This window comes from Ochotona curzoniae, unplaced genomic scaffold, assembly GCF_017591425.1.
Source record: "Ochotona curzoniae isolate NIBS_2020 unplaced genomic scaffold, NIBS_Ocur_1.0 scaffold_1852, whole genome shotgun sequence".
In the NCBI taxonomy this organism is placed as follows: domain Eukaryota; kingdom Metazoa; phylum Chordata; class Mammalia; order Lagomorpha; family Ochotonidae; genus Ochotona; species Ochotona curzoniae.
The window spans coordinates 59,112,390-59,128,447 of NW_024467087.1; the positions used below are offsets into that span (position 1 = coordinate 59,112,390).

At 49.6% G+C, this 16,058-nt stretch overlaps 2 protein-coding genes across 2 annotated transcripts; one reads left to right on the forward strand and one right to left on the reverse strand.

Annotated features, from left to right (window-relative positions):
* Positions 1–8,992: 8,992 nt before the first annotated feature.
* On the reverse strand, positions 8,993–9,620 carry LOC121169152 (glycine, alanine and asparagine-rich protein-like). The gene is made up of 2 exons (XM_040999598.1): positions 9,225–9,620; positions 8,993–9,124 (listed from the first exon to the last, which is right to left on the reverse strand). Exons 1-2 carry the CDS (start codon positions 9,618–9,620, stop codon positions 8,993–8,995), a joined length of 528 nt encoding a protein of 175 aa, XP_040855532.1.
* On the forward strand, positions 9,490–10,411 carry PABPC1L2B (poly(A) binding protein cytoplasmic 1 like 2B). Its single transcript, XM_040999622.1, has one exon. It carries the CDS (start codon positions 9,619–9,621, stop codon positions 10,219–10,221), a length of 603 nt encoding a protein of 200 aa, XP_040855556.1. The 5' UTR covers positions 9,490–9,618; the 3' UTR covers positions 10,222–10,411.
* The last annotated feature ends 5,647 nt before the right edge of the window (positions 10,412–16,058 follow it).

Consider the following 16,058-nt stretch of genomic DNA (forward strand, 5'->3'; position numbering starts at 1 on the left):
ATCAAATCCCAAAAAGATCCTACTGTGGTATATATGTGTGTGTGTGTGTGTGTGTGTGTGTGTGTGTGTCTTGATATGTGTGTGTATGGTGTAACTATCATAAACTTTACACAATCTAAGAAAATGAAAATTAGCCCATATGCAAGGAATACATCAGTTTAGTCTGTGGCAGGGAGAGGAGACTCAGGAAGGGTTGTAAAGAAGGGCTAAAGATAACAAAGCAATTCATCCTTACGTTAATAGTGGTGATAATTTCATGCAACAAATGTCAAAACATACCGAGTGTTGGTTAAATACATTCATTTTGTTGTATGTCAGTTATACTTTCAGAAGGTTTCAGAATATGAAACAAATATAAAGGAAACACATATTGAAGAAAGGAATAGGTTCTGTATATACGAAGAATATGCAGTAAAACAGAGGAGCTTGAGAGAGAGGCATGCAAAATCTGAGAGCATGTTTTGAATAGACACATAAAATACTATCTTATACTTCAAGTTGTAAGTATAAAGTGCATCACTGGAAGCTCCTATAGGGAAGGACTTTGAGCCAATGGATTAAGACATTCCTTGGGATATTTGCATTGAATGTCAGAGTATGTGGTTCAAGCCTTGGCACCTCTGCCTCTGATCTAACTTCCGCCTACAGTGCATGCTCAAAGGCTGCAGGTGATCGCTTAAATGCGTGGGTTTCTGCCACTCGCCTAGGAGACCAGGATTGAATGCCAGGATGCCTGGCCATGTTCAGGAGCAGCCCTAGCTATCGTGGGTGGCTGTGAAGTGAATCGACAGATGAAAGATGTATGTCTCCGCATTTCATAAAAGATAGGTGAATACAAATACAGTAAATGTCGAGAATCACTGGCAGAGGGATGAAAACTCCCAAGAAATTAGAGCATCCCAGGCTTTGTGAGAAAACCAGAACAAAAGACACTGGATCTTCAAAGTCCAGGTAAAAACCACATCCTCAGGACTCAGGGAAAAGAGGAGAATCAGGAGGCATTGTTGTGCAGGATCAGAGGCCTACCAGGCACTGTGCAAAACATGAGCCACACGTTCTTGCTTGTGTTCCTCATAAATGTTCCTTGCTACAGATGAGGACTCCAAAATCAAAGGGGCAAAAGAAGCTAGAGCTACTTGACCTAGGGAAAGACAACTATTAAGTCATGGCCTAGGGTGTTCCTACACACATACTGTTGAGACATCACGTATGGGAACTGTTTGCGATTATGACCAAGCAGGGTGTCGGGGAAAACCTTCAAGTGAGGGCTGGCAGCTGAATGGGTTCCCAAGAGAGAAAACCACCAGCAATGCTTTGTAAACACTGACAGTCAAGACCCTACCGCTCCCCTGCCCCTCCATGCCCCACACCCGCTCCCCACCACCCCTTTGGTTGCTTGTTCCTTAGCAGGGCTGGAAGAATCTGCTTGTTACAAAGGACGTTACTGAAATCTTTCAAGAGGGTCTCAGAAATTAGAGCTCAAAGCACGTACTGCAGCTCAGAGGGGCTGAATGCTTTGATCCGAAGTTCTGCCTACCAGCCAAGTCTGCTCCAAGGCCTGACTTCTTCTGTTTGCAATGAGTCAGGCCCAGGAATTTAGAAACGTACAAGCCCAGCTCGAGTATAGGCTTCTTTTCACGGGACCGTCGTGAGTCCAACAATCACATCCTGAAATCTCCTTTGTAGACTCTGTGTCTTCTGAGAGACAAATAGCAAAGGGTCAAAGAGACTTTCCACCTCAGTCAGAGAAAGAAAGAACCTGATGGTCTCGTGCCTTTAATCACACCCAGGAGTGGTCCACAGAGCAGACTGCAAAGACCCCAGATTGGGTGTCTGCAAAGTTTGTGCCGATTTATTGTCTTGAAACCTAAGCATTAGAAACAAAACTAGGAAGAAATGTTTTAGTTTTCCTTTATGTGTGATGGGCTTCATGGTATGTGTTCTGGAACTTGCTCTTCTTTTCTGTGTTTTAAAATAACCACTCATGAGGGCTCAGCGCAGTAGCCTAGTGGCTGAAGTCCTCGCCTTGCACATGCTGGGATTCCTACAGGAGCCAGTTCTAATCCTGGTGGCCCTGCTTCCCAAGCCCTGTGTGTGGCCTGAGAAAGCAATCGAGGACAGCCTAAAGCCTTGGCACCCTGTACCCACGTGGGAGACCAGGAAGAAGCTCTTGGCTTCTGGCTTTTCATCAGCTCAGCTCAGCTGTTGTGGCTGCTTGGGGAGTGAGTCAGCCGATGGGAGATCTTCCTCTCTGTCTCTCCTCCCCTCTGTATATCTGACTTCCAAATAAAAATCAATAAATCTTTTAAAAAAATATTCACTCATGAGTATAAAAGGGGTGGAGGACACTTCCAGGTAGGTGGGTAGGTAGAAGAAGCCCTCAGGAAAGATTTAACTTGCAAAAGCAAAGTAGTCACAATATCCTAAGAAACCTAAGAAGAGAGAGGGGAGACAAGGGCCACATTGTGGGGTTCATCACCACAACATGTTGAATGAGTTTTCAAGTTGGTCAAGGTCCAACTGGTGGACTCGAGTAAGGACTCAGAGGCTCCTGCGGCGATAGGGAGGCAGGAGCAGGAGGACTTCTCAAGGACGGGATAATGGCCATAGGGACACGTGGGTAGGCAGGAGACAAGGCCGACTCTTTCCTTGTGTTTCGCTCTAACACTTGGATGCACAATGTTGTTATTCACCATCATTTGTGAAGATGACCGAGAGACAGGCGCAACTTTGAGGCAAGCTGGGTTGTGGGGAAATCAGTTCAGCAGCTCCATTTTTGTCATCGAGTATGGAATTGCTTCTGGCATGGAAAAGTGATGTCTTATGCATGACCAAGTAAGTATGAAGTCAACACTTCATTTCATTTGCACCACAGTCACGGTAATGGGACCATGTCCTGGTCTTCTCTGCTACCTGGTTTTCTCTGCTGGTAACAGCGCATGTGGAAATCCCCCCAGAACATCACACAGGGATGAAACTCAACCTTGTTAACTGCGAGTCTGTGATATGGCGGCACCACTGTGTTATCAGTCTTTCTCCAACGTGTACATGGTAGCTCTGTGCCCCAGTTCACTGTAAGCGACTGGTTCTGTGGAAAGCGGGCCTGTATGCACGTCTTTACATCCTGGGCCTCTTAATGGTGTGGGGCCAATTCCATTCTACCCTTGTACCAATTCTCTGTCCTCCTTAAAACTTTGGAGTGAAAGCATGCTGAGAATCATTGACTAAACCTGCTGTATTTATTCCAGACAATTGAGAAATCACAGTTATTATTTGTTAAGTCATCAGGGGCACGTCCAATCACTTTTGCATTCTCCTCAAGAGAAGCCCAAGCTGAGTGTCTGTTGGCTTGTATCCTGTAATTATTTTCATTTCAAAGGGCCAGGGGTGAGTTTGTACTCTCCCTACTGCGGAAAGCAATTATGCTTCCATTCTCCCTTTCCCTCAGCAGCCTGCTGGAAGCATGGACAATGAGAAGTGCATGGGTAGAGGCCTTTAAGCAGATTTCCACTGGTGGTGCTTCAATTTCTTTTTGCACATGGAAGTCATCTGTCCCTGTCCCTTTGCTGCCCTGATCCTCACTCAGCCTGCTTCCTAAGCTTTATTCTCATCCCTGCGCCGGGAACCATGGTTCCCCTCCCTCCAGTTACTGGTAAGAGGGAAGAAGAGGTGAGCCACCCGAAAGAGCCAAGCAGTGCCTGCTCCACCGTTTTCAAAGACCTTCAGGTCTTCATATCTGCACATGGCTTGTGTGATTCATTAGCTTCCTTGCTTGTTTGGTTTTACGCTTGCTTATTTGAGTTGCAGAGAGAAGAACATCAGCGATCCAGAGACAGACAGAAAAGAGAAAGAGCCATGGCCAGAGACAGAGTTCCCATTTGATGACTTACCCTGTAGCATTTGGGAATGCCAAAGCCAAGAGCAGGGAAATCAGTCCAGGACTCCCAGATGGGTGGCAGAAACCCACCCAAGTGAGACCTCACTGCCGCCTGCCAGAGTCAGCGTTAGTAGGGAGCTGGAGTCAGAAGCTGGAGCCAGGGACCCACAGTCAGGTGCTTGGCTGCGGGATGACGGCATTAAGCAGTGTCTTGCCTGCTAGATCAAGCATCTGTCTGACAAGCTGCCTCACTTGAAATCTCCTCCGAGAAACGATACAAAGACAAACCCTACTGCCCAAACCCTACTGCCCAAACCCTACTGCTCCATTGTTATCCAAGTCTCAGGCAGGTGTAACTAGAGCAGGACCCGAGTGATGACCTTGAGGTTGGGCAGGAAAGGTCCTGGATTCAAGGTGAGTTTGGATATACAATTTGTGGGACTCTGCAGAGAAAGCAGGTTTACACGGGTCATGGAGAGAAAGGAGGCTTGGAGTGTAAGGCCTTGGAGGGAAATTGGGTTTTAGTTTGCAGGGCCTTGGAGAAACACCAAGTCTGGAACACAGTTCTGGAAAGAAGGTAGGTTTGAACGTGCAAGGCAGTGAGGTAAGGGCAGGTTTAGACACGCAAGGCAGTGAAGAGACAGGGAGGACACTGTACGGCCCTTTTCCTTCTCAATTTTTTGCTGGCTTATCCTCTTCAGCTCAACTTCTCCATGTCAGCGTATCTCCGGGAACAACCCTGCATGTTTTCCTAACTACCTCACTTGAGGTGTTCCTGCCCGATTCCGAGGCATTTTATATAAAGCATGTCTGGCTCCTTTGTCTCCGTAACCTGGCGCATCCCCTTCTGTGACAAAAAGACGCCAGAAATTTAGCACATACAAATAAGAGCTGCTGACACACCCAACTGTCTTTCTCCATCCTGCGCAGTTTGCCCATGCACTCCCCCGATTGCCCATGATTGCTCACAGCACCTTTGGGATGACGACATGGAGGGGAACCCTGTGGCGCTGATCCTTTCTCAAGTTGATTCACTGACTGCCTTTCACAGCAAGCACAGTTCTTTCTGTTTCCAAAACAGCATGCAAACCTATACACAGCTCTACAAGTCGCTACTTCCTGCCTGGGACAGGCACTGTATCTCTCCACTGGCCTATACTGCAAGAACTTGCTTGCTGGTCTCTGCTTTCCTTTGTGTTCCGCCCACCTGTAACATTTTCCACACAGAGCAAGCAGCCAGAAAGACATTACTCAATGTAAGTCAGATCATGGCATCTCAGTCCTTCCATCTGAGTCCCCACAGTGCTCTGAATAAGAACCAAACCCTTCATCGTGGCTCTCACTCCCCCCACCACCACTGCATTTCCCTTCTTCCTCTGTTCCTTCCCTCTACTCTCTTCTCACCCTGGGATCCAACCATACTGCATCCTTTTGCCTCCACCACCACCCTCAGTGCCCCCTTTTCCCCACCAAAGGGGAGCTGTGGTTCCCCTGCCAGGCACGGTTCCCCCTGGTTGTTTCTAGAACCAGAGCCTTAGCCATCACCCTGAGATAGAAGTTTCATCTCCCCGGCATTGCACTCCATGGGGACCCTTGGCAAGATGTCCTGAAACATGCGTTTTCTCCCCTGAGATCATGCACAGCTGCCTGGCGTGTCTACTGACTGCCTCCCCATCAGGAAGTTGTGTCACTGACTGTAGGGACACAAAGGACAGCAGAGTCCGTGGAACACAGAAAGTCCTCCATAAACGTTCGGTGCCTTCCACGCGTGGGTGCACTCCCACCAAGGACACCTCTTATCCTCCCTCCACTGACACTCCCTGGGCTCTTGGTTTTTGCCTCTGTCACCACAGGCAGTATTCAGGACACTTTCTATTGCAGGTCCCAGGAACCGAATGGCCACTGGCAAGAAAAGCAGATGAGGGCTCTGCTGAGAAAGACTCCACAGAAAGTCATGGAGATCAGTCCCCAGTTGTGTCCTTGTCACTTTAGCAGTCCCCTTGGCACTGTCGCGAGTGCAGCCTTCTAAGGATTGCTTTCAGGTTTGGGGATTAGCTGGCCCAAACAGGACATCCTGAAGCCTCTTTGTGTGGGACCGTCACAGATTTCTGCTGGCTCTCTGGACTGGCAGATAAAGCCAGGAGAGATCTCGCACTTGGGTGCCCACAAGCCTCCCTTGCCAGCTCTGTCTGCTAGAAAGAGATGTTCTTCACAGCATTGCCTCAGGAATCAGAGCTTCCCCCTTGGCCTCTGCTTTCTCAGGAACCTCCTGGACAATCGCCTGGAAGAGGCAAGCAGAGCTGTCTTTCCCTGCCTGGAATCCACCGAGCTCCCCAGGAGAAGGCTCCTAAGAGTGGTGACGGTGCTCACTGCAGCCTGCCACAGGCCGAACACCAGGCTTTTCCTCGTTTTTCGTCCCTTGGTTCGTGGGCACTAGATTTGCCTGGGGGCCTGGAGAAGGACTCTGGGAGCTGACGAGACACTGAGTGTGTCTGCTTCTCGGCTGCCTGAGCACGGTTTCCAGGCAGCGATGGAATGTTCTCTCTGCCCTGCACCCCACCTTGCCTCTCACTGCCTCGGGTTCATTGTTGTTTAAGGACGTGACTGTGACTTCTCATGTGCAGCCAACATGGCTGCCACAGCAAACAGTGTTATTTTCCCGCCAAGGTGGATGGGACTGGGAGGGCAAAGAAGCCAGCAGGCATATGAAATCACATAGACAGCCACCACAGTCCAACCATGCGGCACCGAAAGCCCTCTGCTGACAATCCTGGTACCTCCAGGGGCAGCCTGAACTGGAGTGAAGAGACCCTAGGGGTGGAGGGCACCACACTTTGCCCACGACTTCTGTAAATGACCTCCTCGCTGGCATACAGCGGGGGACCCTCTTTCCCTCCTACTTCAGGGCACTGCAGGCAGGGCTGTTCTGAGTCTCTGAGCTGGTCACAGCTGGCTTTCTTCCTTTTGTCTTGAAGGTTCCTGGGTAGCCTTCCTAAGCTGGTGGATCACATGCCTGCACGCTGACAGCGAATGTGTAATCCCTAAGGCTCCAATTCGGCTTTCCTCCTGGAGCATGCCAAGTGGTGCCTGAAACCCAGGGCTCCACACCTTCCAGCCCCATTTTTCCACCCAGCGTTTGTGGAGACCGTGAGCTCTGTCCACGCCAGCTGAGTAGGCATCACTACAAGTAGCCTTGCATGTGCCATCCTGCCCAGGGGCTTGAGTGCCATTCCTCCCCGCTAGTCACACGCGGGGCTGCCACTCATCTTCCAGCGCCTACTTTGGGGAAGTCCATCTTCAGTGGCCTTGCTTGAGTCCTAGTTGGAAGGGTGAGTGTCTGGCCACCTTGCCCGGAGGAGGTGAAACTCCAGCCTCTTCCATTACACTCCACTCTGATGGATGCTCATGTACGTGCCCCTTTGGCATTTAGCTTTGTGAGAGTTCTCTGCACCCACCACGGAATACTGCTCACTCATCTGTCTCTCACACCAAAACATATCAGGACACATCTTGGCCGCATGCTCTTATGTGGGCCTTAGGCCCCAGGGCGAGGGACATGGTGTACCTTCCGTGACCTTCGCTGGGGAACTGGGACCAGGAAGGTCATGGTGGAGAGATTCCAGGTTTGGCGTCTGTTCTCCTTCTGAACACAAAGACACCATTTCATGGTCCAAGCTGGGGACCTCAGCACCCTGAGGGCAGCGCCAAGAGTAAAATGGTGCCTGGCACCAGACCAGGGCCTGGTCTCAGCCTTTGGCTGGCCTTCCCTCACCCTACCCTTGAGGGCAGCTGACCTTGACTCTCTTGCCTCCGCCTGTCCGGTCTGAGGGTGCAGACGTGGGATCTTGCCACAGCCCGGAGGTGGAAGGGATTCTAGCCCAGATGATTCCAAGGAACAAACACAAAACTAGCTCATGTCCTCCCAGCTCTCAGACACTTGCCCCATAAGTATCTGTGCCTAGGCCTTATGAGGGAGCTCAGGCTCTTGTTTCTGGTTTCCCTGTGATGTGAAGGAGGGGCTAGCGCTGGGAATGAGGATAGCACTCTCTGAAACCCTGCATCTGTCCTCCCCACTCTCTCTCTCCTCTCTCTTCTCTGTCTCCTCTTTCCTCCCTATCTCCTGTCCTTCTCTCTTCTGCTCTCTTTTCTCTCTCCCCCCCTCCTCTGCTTCTCCCCTGTTTCTCTCCTCCCTCTCTTATCTCTTTCCTCTCTCTCTTATCTCTTTCCTCTCTCTTTCTCTGCTCTCTCTTTCCTCTATCTCTCCCATCTCTCTCCTCTCTGTTTCTCTGCTGCCTTCTCTCCCCTGCCTTTCTCTCCTCTCTCTCTTTCTCCCTCTCTCTTCTCTCTCTTCTCGCTCTTCTCTCTCTGTCCCTTGTGTCTCTCTTTCTCTTCTCTCCTCTTCCTCCCCCCCACTCCTTCAGAAAATGGGTGGGAAGCTTGGGAGCCTCAGACTGGGAGTTCCTTGCTGGGTGGTGCTGGTGCTGGTGGGTGACTGTGGTGCTGGTGCTGTTGGGAAGTGTGCCACCTGGCAGGAACCCCCCCCCCCCAATGTTCCCAAACTATGATGCTTGGCTTTTTGTCTAGGCCAGGCAATCTTATTCTCAAGGCCACTGCACAGCGGCTCGCAAGGCACTTGATGGAATCATCGAGACATTCCATTATGGGGCCACGGGGGGACAGGATGTCCCCCCCACCCCCGCCCCCTTCCCCTGTCCCCACCACCTCCGGCCGGTGGACCCCATATTCCCCGCATCCACAACGGAGTCCTTTCCCTGGCGTCCTTTCCATAACCGTGCCGGCGACCTGGGAGGCTGAGCACGCCCACCGCCACCCCCAGTTCACCCCCACCCGCGGCCTCGCGTTCCCGGCTCCCGCCCCCTCCCACCGCCCGCAGCCCCGCAGCCCCGCAGCAGCCACAGGGGGAACCAAAGAGACAGAAGCCTTCCCAGCTGCCCGGACCACAGACGCCAACACCCCCCGCCCCCCACCACACGCGCCCGCCCGCGCCCCGCACGCTAGCCCACGACCGAGCGGCCGCACCAGCAGCAGGCTGCAGGCTGCGGGCTGCGGCGACTGCACCGGCGCGCTCCTGGCCGGGCTCGCCATCCCAGGTGACTAGGACTCGCCAGCTCGGCCGGCTCGGCGCGGCCCCAGCCCCAGCCCCCGCTCGCGCCCCCGGCCCGGGCCCGGCACCCACCGGCCCTCGTGCCCTCCCCCGCCTCCCCGCCTCCTCCCCGGCCACCCCAGCTCGCGGGAAGGGAGGTCGCGGCAGCGGCCCGGCGGCACCGGCGATCGTGGCGACAGCGGCGACAGTGGCGGCGGCGGTGGCGGCGGCGGCGGCAGCGGCGGCGGCGGCGGCGGCAGCGGAGGCTGCGGCGGCGACCGTGGCAGAGGCGGTGGCGGAGGCCTCCGTGGCGGAGGCGGAAGCCGAGGTGGAGGCTGAGGTGGAGGCTGAGGCCTCAGTAGAGGAGGCGGCGGCCACCCTGGCGGAGGCGGCGGCCGCCCTGGCGGAGGAGGAGGCGGAGGCCGCCCGGGTGGCGGCGGCGGCGGAGGCCAGCGCGGCCGAAGCCGCCGCCGCAGCAGCGGAGGCTGCGGCGCCCCCCCTGGGGGAGGCGGATGCGGATGCGGACGAGGAGGTGGCGGCGGCCGTGGCGGCGGCGGCGGCTGCGGCGGCCGCTGTGGTGGATGCAGAGGCGAGCGCCGAGCCGGGCGGGGGTTCCGAGGGGAACCCAGACTTTCCCATGGCCTCGCTGTACGTGGGCGACCTGCACCCCGAAGTGACTGAGGCAATGCTGTACGAGAAGTTCAGCCCAGCCGGGCCCATCCTCTCCATCCGCATCTGCAGGGACAAGATCACCCGCCGCTCCCTGGGCTACGCGTATGTCAACTACCAGCAACCGGTGGACGCAAAGCGGGCCCTCGAGACCCTCAATTTCGATGTGATCAAGGGCAGGCCGGTCCGCATCATGTGGTCCCAGAGGGACCCCTCGCTCCGCAAAAGCGGGGTGGGCAACGTCTTCATCAAGAACCTGGGCAAGACCATCGACAACAAGGCGCTGTACAACATCTTCTCAGCCTTTGGCAACATCCTGTCCTGCAAAGTGGCCTGCGACGAAAAGGGGCCCAAGGGCTATGGGTTCGTGCACTTCCAGAAGCAGGAGTCGGCCGAGAGGGCCATAGATGCGATGAATGGCATGTTCCTCAATTACCGCAAAATCTTCGTGGGCAGATTCAAGTCCCATAAGGAGCGAGAGGCTGAAAGGGGAGCCTGGGCCAGGCAGTCTACCAGTGCTGACGTCAAGGATTTCGAGGAAGACACCGATGAGGAGGCCACCTTGCGATGAACACATCCAGGAGCATCCAGCCAGCAGAGCCAAATCTTGGCTTCCACCCGGTTTACAGCCTCCCCGCACCTCCCCAGCCAACCCACTCCCCGTCCCACCCCCCTCAGCCTAACCCACCAGCAGTGTATTGTATTGGGAGTGCAGGTCTCTCTCTCTCTCTCTTTCTCTCTCTCTCTCTCCCTCCCTTCCTCCCTCAATCCCCTTCTGCTCTTCCAGTTCCCTCTCTCCCTCTACCTCCCCATGGCTTCCCCTTCCTCCCTTTACCTCTCTCTCATTCTCTCTCTCGCTCCCCCTCTCCCTCCTCTCCTGTCTCTCTCCTTTGCTCTTCCTCCTCCTCTTCCCTTCACCCCCACCAAGAACCTTGTGAATTATCTTACTGATGTGTGCCATTGCATAGGTCAAACGCTGCCTCTTCTCCTTGTGGTTTAAAGATGTTTTCTTTCTCTCTTTGTTTACTGCACAGGTGATAACGATGTCATGGTAGACATACCGGAAGAAGGAAATCAGATGAGGGAAAACCAAGAGAGCATTTGCTCCCCCCTCCCTGATCCTACTCCCCAGAGACAACCACTCTCACCACTTTTTTTTCTGTGATGTTTTCCCAGGCCCTCTCCCCACTAGCTTTGCTCTCTTCTTCACCCCCCACCTTCCCTTTTAGCATCCTGTTGTACAGTGGTTCATATTATGTGGTGTTTCTTAACCTGCTTTTTCAGCAATTAAAACCAAACAGAAATCAGCCCATAAACTTCCCTCCATGTTGTTCAACAGGCTTACAAAACGTCATCTTCGGTGCCTGCAGAGTGCTCCAGTGTTTTCATGGACCTTATCATGTCTGTAATCATCCCCGCATTGTTGGACATTCAGGTGGTGCCTAGTTCTTTCCCTGTGTTTGACGCCAACACTGCGTGCTCTGATGAGTGAATCCTTCCTTGTCAAGCCAAATCTTTGCTAGCGTCCTGGATGGTCTCCCTAACCGTGGACTTGCAGAATCCACATAGAGACGTTTTACAGACTTCCCGTGTGTTGCCAAAAGGCCCCCTTCATAAGCATTGTGCGGATTTGCACTTGTGCCAGCCAGCGCAGCTAGTCAAAAGAGTATGCCCATCCCCCTGCATAGTCTTCTGCTCACTGTAATTGATGTGTGTGTCTGTGTGTGGGTGTGGGTGCACGTTTGCTCGCGTGCATTCGTGTGTGCGTGTGTATCGTGGCCGGCTTGATGGGCTACAAATGGTATGCCACTGTTCTTGGTCGTTTTGCTGGACTTGAACACTGTTAATTCACCCATTTCCCCTGTGCCCACTTCCTGTGTGTTTTCTCGCTGTCAGAAAAATAACCCAGCTTTATTGCAGGATAAAAGTATCACAAAGCAGACAAGTTAACAGAAGAAAATTAATGTCACCCGTAATCAACCCTAGTTATATCCTGTATTCTTCTTAAACATTTTCATGTGTGCCTACCCTGTATTTTTCATGTGATATAATGTGAATTTAATGTATATACTGTTTCAATATCTGCTTTTTCATACATAAATATATAATATAGGTATAGATATATAGATATTCTTGAACTTCCTTTCATGTCATTAAATATTCTTCTAAAATATTTCTGTGTCATTTCAATGTTGCTTTTTATTGGTGGACTAGTTAGTAAGATGGATATGTGTGCATATCTGTATTGCCTTTAGATAGACTTGAAGATGGAGACACTTATTTTTTTCTTTAACTATTTCCTCATTATGAACACCTGGGTTCTTTCAGGTTTTCTTACATATATAAAACTTGCCAGTAGTATTATAGTATATGCACTTTGCTTACATTCAGGATAATTTCCTGAGCAAGCTGTCTTAAAAGTAGAACTGAAAGGTTCAATGATATGGAAGGTTGTCATTTGTTATTAGTAAGCAGTCATCCACTGAGAGAGTGAAAGTTTACATAAACTTCATAGTTTGCACACAAATAATAAGAGAACTGGACATTGGACAATATCTGGACTTTGTATGACAATCACGTTTTGTACTCTTTCATTATCTTGTTAGAGCAATGGACTATCTTTTGTTTTTAATTCTGAATATTTTTAACACATATTATACATTCTCAGAATAAAGATACTAAAATACATATTGATAAGGAAATAATGATTCAACCCCACTCTTTAACAAGTAAAATGCCTTTGAACTATTTCCAACATATCCATAAACAACAAATACCTCCAAAAATGTGGTATAGAATCAAGCTTTATTTTGGAATATGCTCTCCATATCTGGTTGGTCTTATCTTTCCAAATTAATATAGGTTTTATAATTGTGTTATTTTTAATGTCTGATTTAATGGGTGAGCTGTATTTTGTATAGTCCAGGCCCTTAACATGATTAAATTGGTTCTGGCAGCCCCCCAGTAAATTTAAGTTTATGAAGAACACATTTGTAGCTGAATTTTTCTGACATCCAGAGACACGCATCATTGTCTTGTATCCCTTGCCGTCTGTTCCCATGTCCTTTTTTTTCTGTAAAGTTTATGCCAATGGTATAAGAGAATATATATTTTCCTGCTCACTTATTAAATCCATATTTTGAAGTTGTAATTAACTTGTTAGGCTTGTGGATTTTTATATTTAATTTTGTAAGTGCCTTGTTTTAAAAGAAGATACTCATGTGTACAGAAATGATTTATCGCACATTTGGTCAGAATAATGCTATGGGGATCATACCACATTTTTCATTTTGCAATTTTAAAAAGGTTTTGATTGTTATTCCAATAATGTGCTCATGTTAAAATTAAATCAAATTGGGGTCCAGTGTGATAGCCTAGTGGCTAAATCCTCATCTTGCATGTGCCAGGATTTTATATGGGTGCCCATTCATGTCTCAGATTCTCTACTTCTCTTCCAGCTCCTGCTTGTGGCCTGGGAAAGCAGTTGAGGATGGCCAAAGACCTTGGATCCTGCACCCAGTTGGGAGGCCCAGAGGAAGTTTCTGGCTCCTGGCTTTGGGTTGGCTTAGCTCCAGCCACCATTTGGGGAATGATTCAGAGGATGGAAGATCTTTCTTTCTGTATCTCTTTCTGTTTATCTGCCTTTCCAATAAAAATCTTAAAAATTAAAACAAATGACATTCATAGGCAAAAAGGATTAAAGCTCACTTGTATCTGTGCATAAAATTGTCACTCTTGTGGTCTAAGCCATATGTGTGCCATGAGAGAGTTCACCTTCATCTTTCCCCTGATTTTAATGGGTTGATATGTGTTTCTAATTTTTTCTCAAAGGAAAATTGCTTTGAATATTTAAGTATATAAATCATTGCTTCTGTAAAGTATGGTTTCCTGAGCAAACATCATTGCAGACACATATTTTATTACTGCTAGGTGGTATATATTATTCTAATTTTTGTACATGTTAAAAATAACAAATGTGTTATAGATTATTAGCAATTTCTGATTAGAAGTTAGGAAATTTAAAACTACTTGTAACTCTGTTCTTATTTCTGGTTTTAATATGCTGACCAGTATCTTTGAAGAAATGTATAACATATATATATATATTATTTCATGTTATAGTTTATTTAAATTTCTTATATATAAGATACCAAATATGCTTTACATCTTTAGAATGAATCAGAATTTTATTTAATAATAAATGAATATCAGAAATTTTCTTGTCTATGCTTTTTAAATTTTAAACTTAAATTTTATTTTTAGTATTATTTTTAAGATTTATTTTTCTTAATTGAAAAGTCAGATGTACAGAGAGAAGGAAATACAGACAGCAAGATCTTCCATTCACTGTTCACTCCCCAAGTGGCCGCAACGGTCGCAGCTGAGCTAAGTTGAAGCCAGGAGCCATGAACCTCCTCTGGGTCTCCTACACAGGTGCAGGGTCCCAGGGCTTTGGACCGTCCTCGACTACTTTCTCAGGCCACGGGTAAGGAGTGGGATGGGAAGTGGAACAGATAAGATAGGAAATAATGTCAATATAGGACCCCAGTGCATGCAAGACGAAAATTTTAGCCACTAGGCTACTGCGCTCCACCTTAATTTTATTTTTAATATTGCTTACATAGCTGAGAAGGAGGCATGCCCATGTGGGTTTCTGATTAGAGCAGGGAGAGTCGAGGTATAGATGAAGGTGGATAGAACAGATGTTTTAATTCTTCTTCTTTTTGTTTTTTTTTCTCTTTTGTCTGCTGGGTGTAAGAGGAAAGAGGCCATTCCTTGCCATGAAACTACATCAGCACCCATGTATAGAGGACAATCAGTTGATGATGCCTTAGAGACTCCAATGTGAGGAAGAATGTTTCAAGGATGTTACTTGAGTGGTTTTGGTAGTTTTGACATTGCCAATTTCATTGCACTAAGGTTGAGTAAATGTTTCTAAGGTCTACTGTTTGACAAAGTATACCTTAGCACATCCACAGGCCCAGGAACATGATGATTTAAAACTTGGCCAGGAAAGTTGCCCAACTTGTTTTGTTTTTCATTTTCTGACAAGGCACTCAATGTCCTCTGCTAGCCTAGATGAGCTGGTTACCATGTCCTTAATGTGCATTTGGGCATGTTGTCTACTGCACAAGCGTCAGCCACTGAGAAGGCCCAGTCCTGTCACATGCACTCCAAGACCAGACCACATACTTTGTGAATTTCCCTGTGGCTGGAGTCTAAACCCAGGGATCTAGTTGGAGAGTTCCTCAAGAAACCTCACAAAAGGAATCCTCAGAATTGAGTCTTGCGCCTATCAACTCACATACTGGTAGATGCAGCTGCCTTGTCAGTTCTGTCCCAGCCTCATCTCACAAGTGAACTGATGGATGCCTTTGTCCAGCCCAGTCCAGCCTGTCACAGACCTGGTATTCATGCATATCAATGGGTGCCAAGGCCTAGTTGGGATGACCCTCAATAACCCCCCGGGGCACACCCCAGCCCCGGTTTTTGTACATGTTGGTATGTGCTGTGGCTTAGCCCATCCTGTTTCATAACCCATCCAGCTCTCATGTTGCGTCTTAGCACAGCCTGCCGCACCCCCAGATCTGGCCCACAAGTATGCCAATGGGTACCACCACCTTGTCCAGCCTGGCCTGTCCCAGCCCAGGCTTTTGTGTTCACCAGAAAGAGCTACAGCCTAGCACAAGAGTGCCCACAGTTCCCCTACCAGGCCCACTTTCAGCCTTAGATCCAACCCAGCCTGACAATGATACACACCCAGTTCTGGCACTAGCTAGTGGGTACTACTGCCTATCCTGCCCAGCCTGCACCCATTTTGGCTCTTGCATGAGCCAAAATGTAAGGCAGCCTAGCCCAGGCTGGCTCAGTCCCAGGCCCAGGCCACATGCTGGCTGAAGCTTGCTACAACACTGCCCCTGACTGACCCATTCCCAGTTTTCATTCTCATCAGAGGAAGCAGTGGCCTACCAGAGGAGTCCCTGAAGTTCCCCTATCAGGTCTACTCTCAGCCCCAGCTCTTAAACATGCTGGTGGTGTTGCTGCTCAGCCTGACATGGCCCACCTCAGTCTTAGCACTCATCAGCAGGTTCTGCACCCTACCTGGACTGGCCCACACCCATTCTGGCTCTACCTTGTAGGTGCTATAACCTAGCCCAGCCTGGCCCACCCCCAGACCCAGCTCTTATGTGTACCAGTGGGTGTTGCAGTCAAGCCCAAACAGTGCCACACCCATTCTGGCTCTTGCAAATGTCAGCAAGTGCTGGGGCCTAGTCCAGTCTGGCATGCCCTCAGACCCAACCCATATGTATACCAATCGATTCTGCAGCTTTGCCCACCAGAATCTGCACCAGTCCTGGCTCTCAAGTTCACCAGCAAGAGCTGAAGCCTAGCAAAGGAATCCCTAAC

What these genes read in the sequence shown, in the direction of transcription:
- PABPC1L2B (XM_040999622.1), top strand. Translation starts at nt 9,619, where the DNA reads ATGGCCTCGCTGTACGTGGGCGACCTGCACCCCGAAGTGACTGAGGCA.
- LOC121169152 (XM_040999598.1), bottom strand. Translation starts at nt 9,620, where the DNA reads ATGGGAAAGTCTGGGTTCCCCTCGGAACCCCCGCCCGGCTCGGCGCTC. An exon ending in CCGCTGCCGCCGCCGCCGCC is followed by an intron (nt 9,125 to 9,224) that starts GCCGCTGCCGCC and finishes CCTTCCCGCGAG; the next exon opens with CTGGGGTGGCCGGGGAGGAG.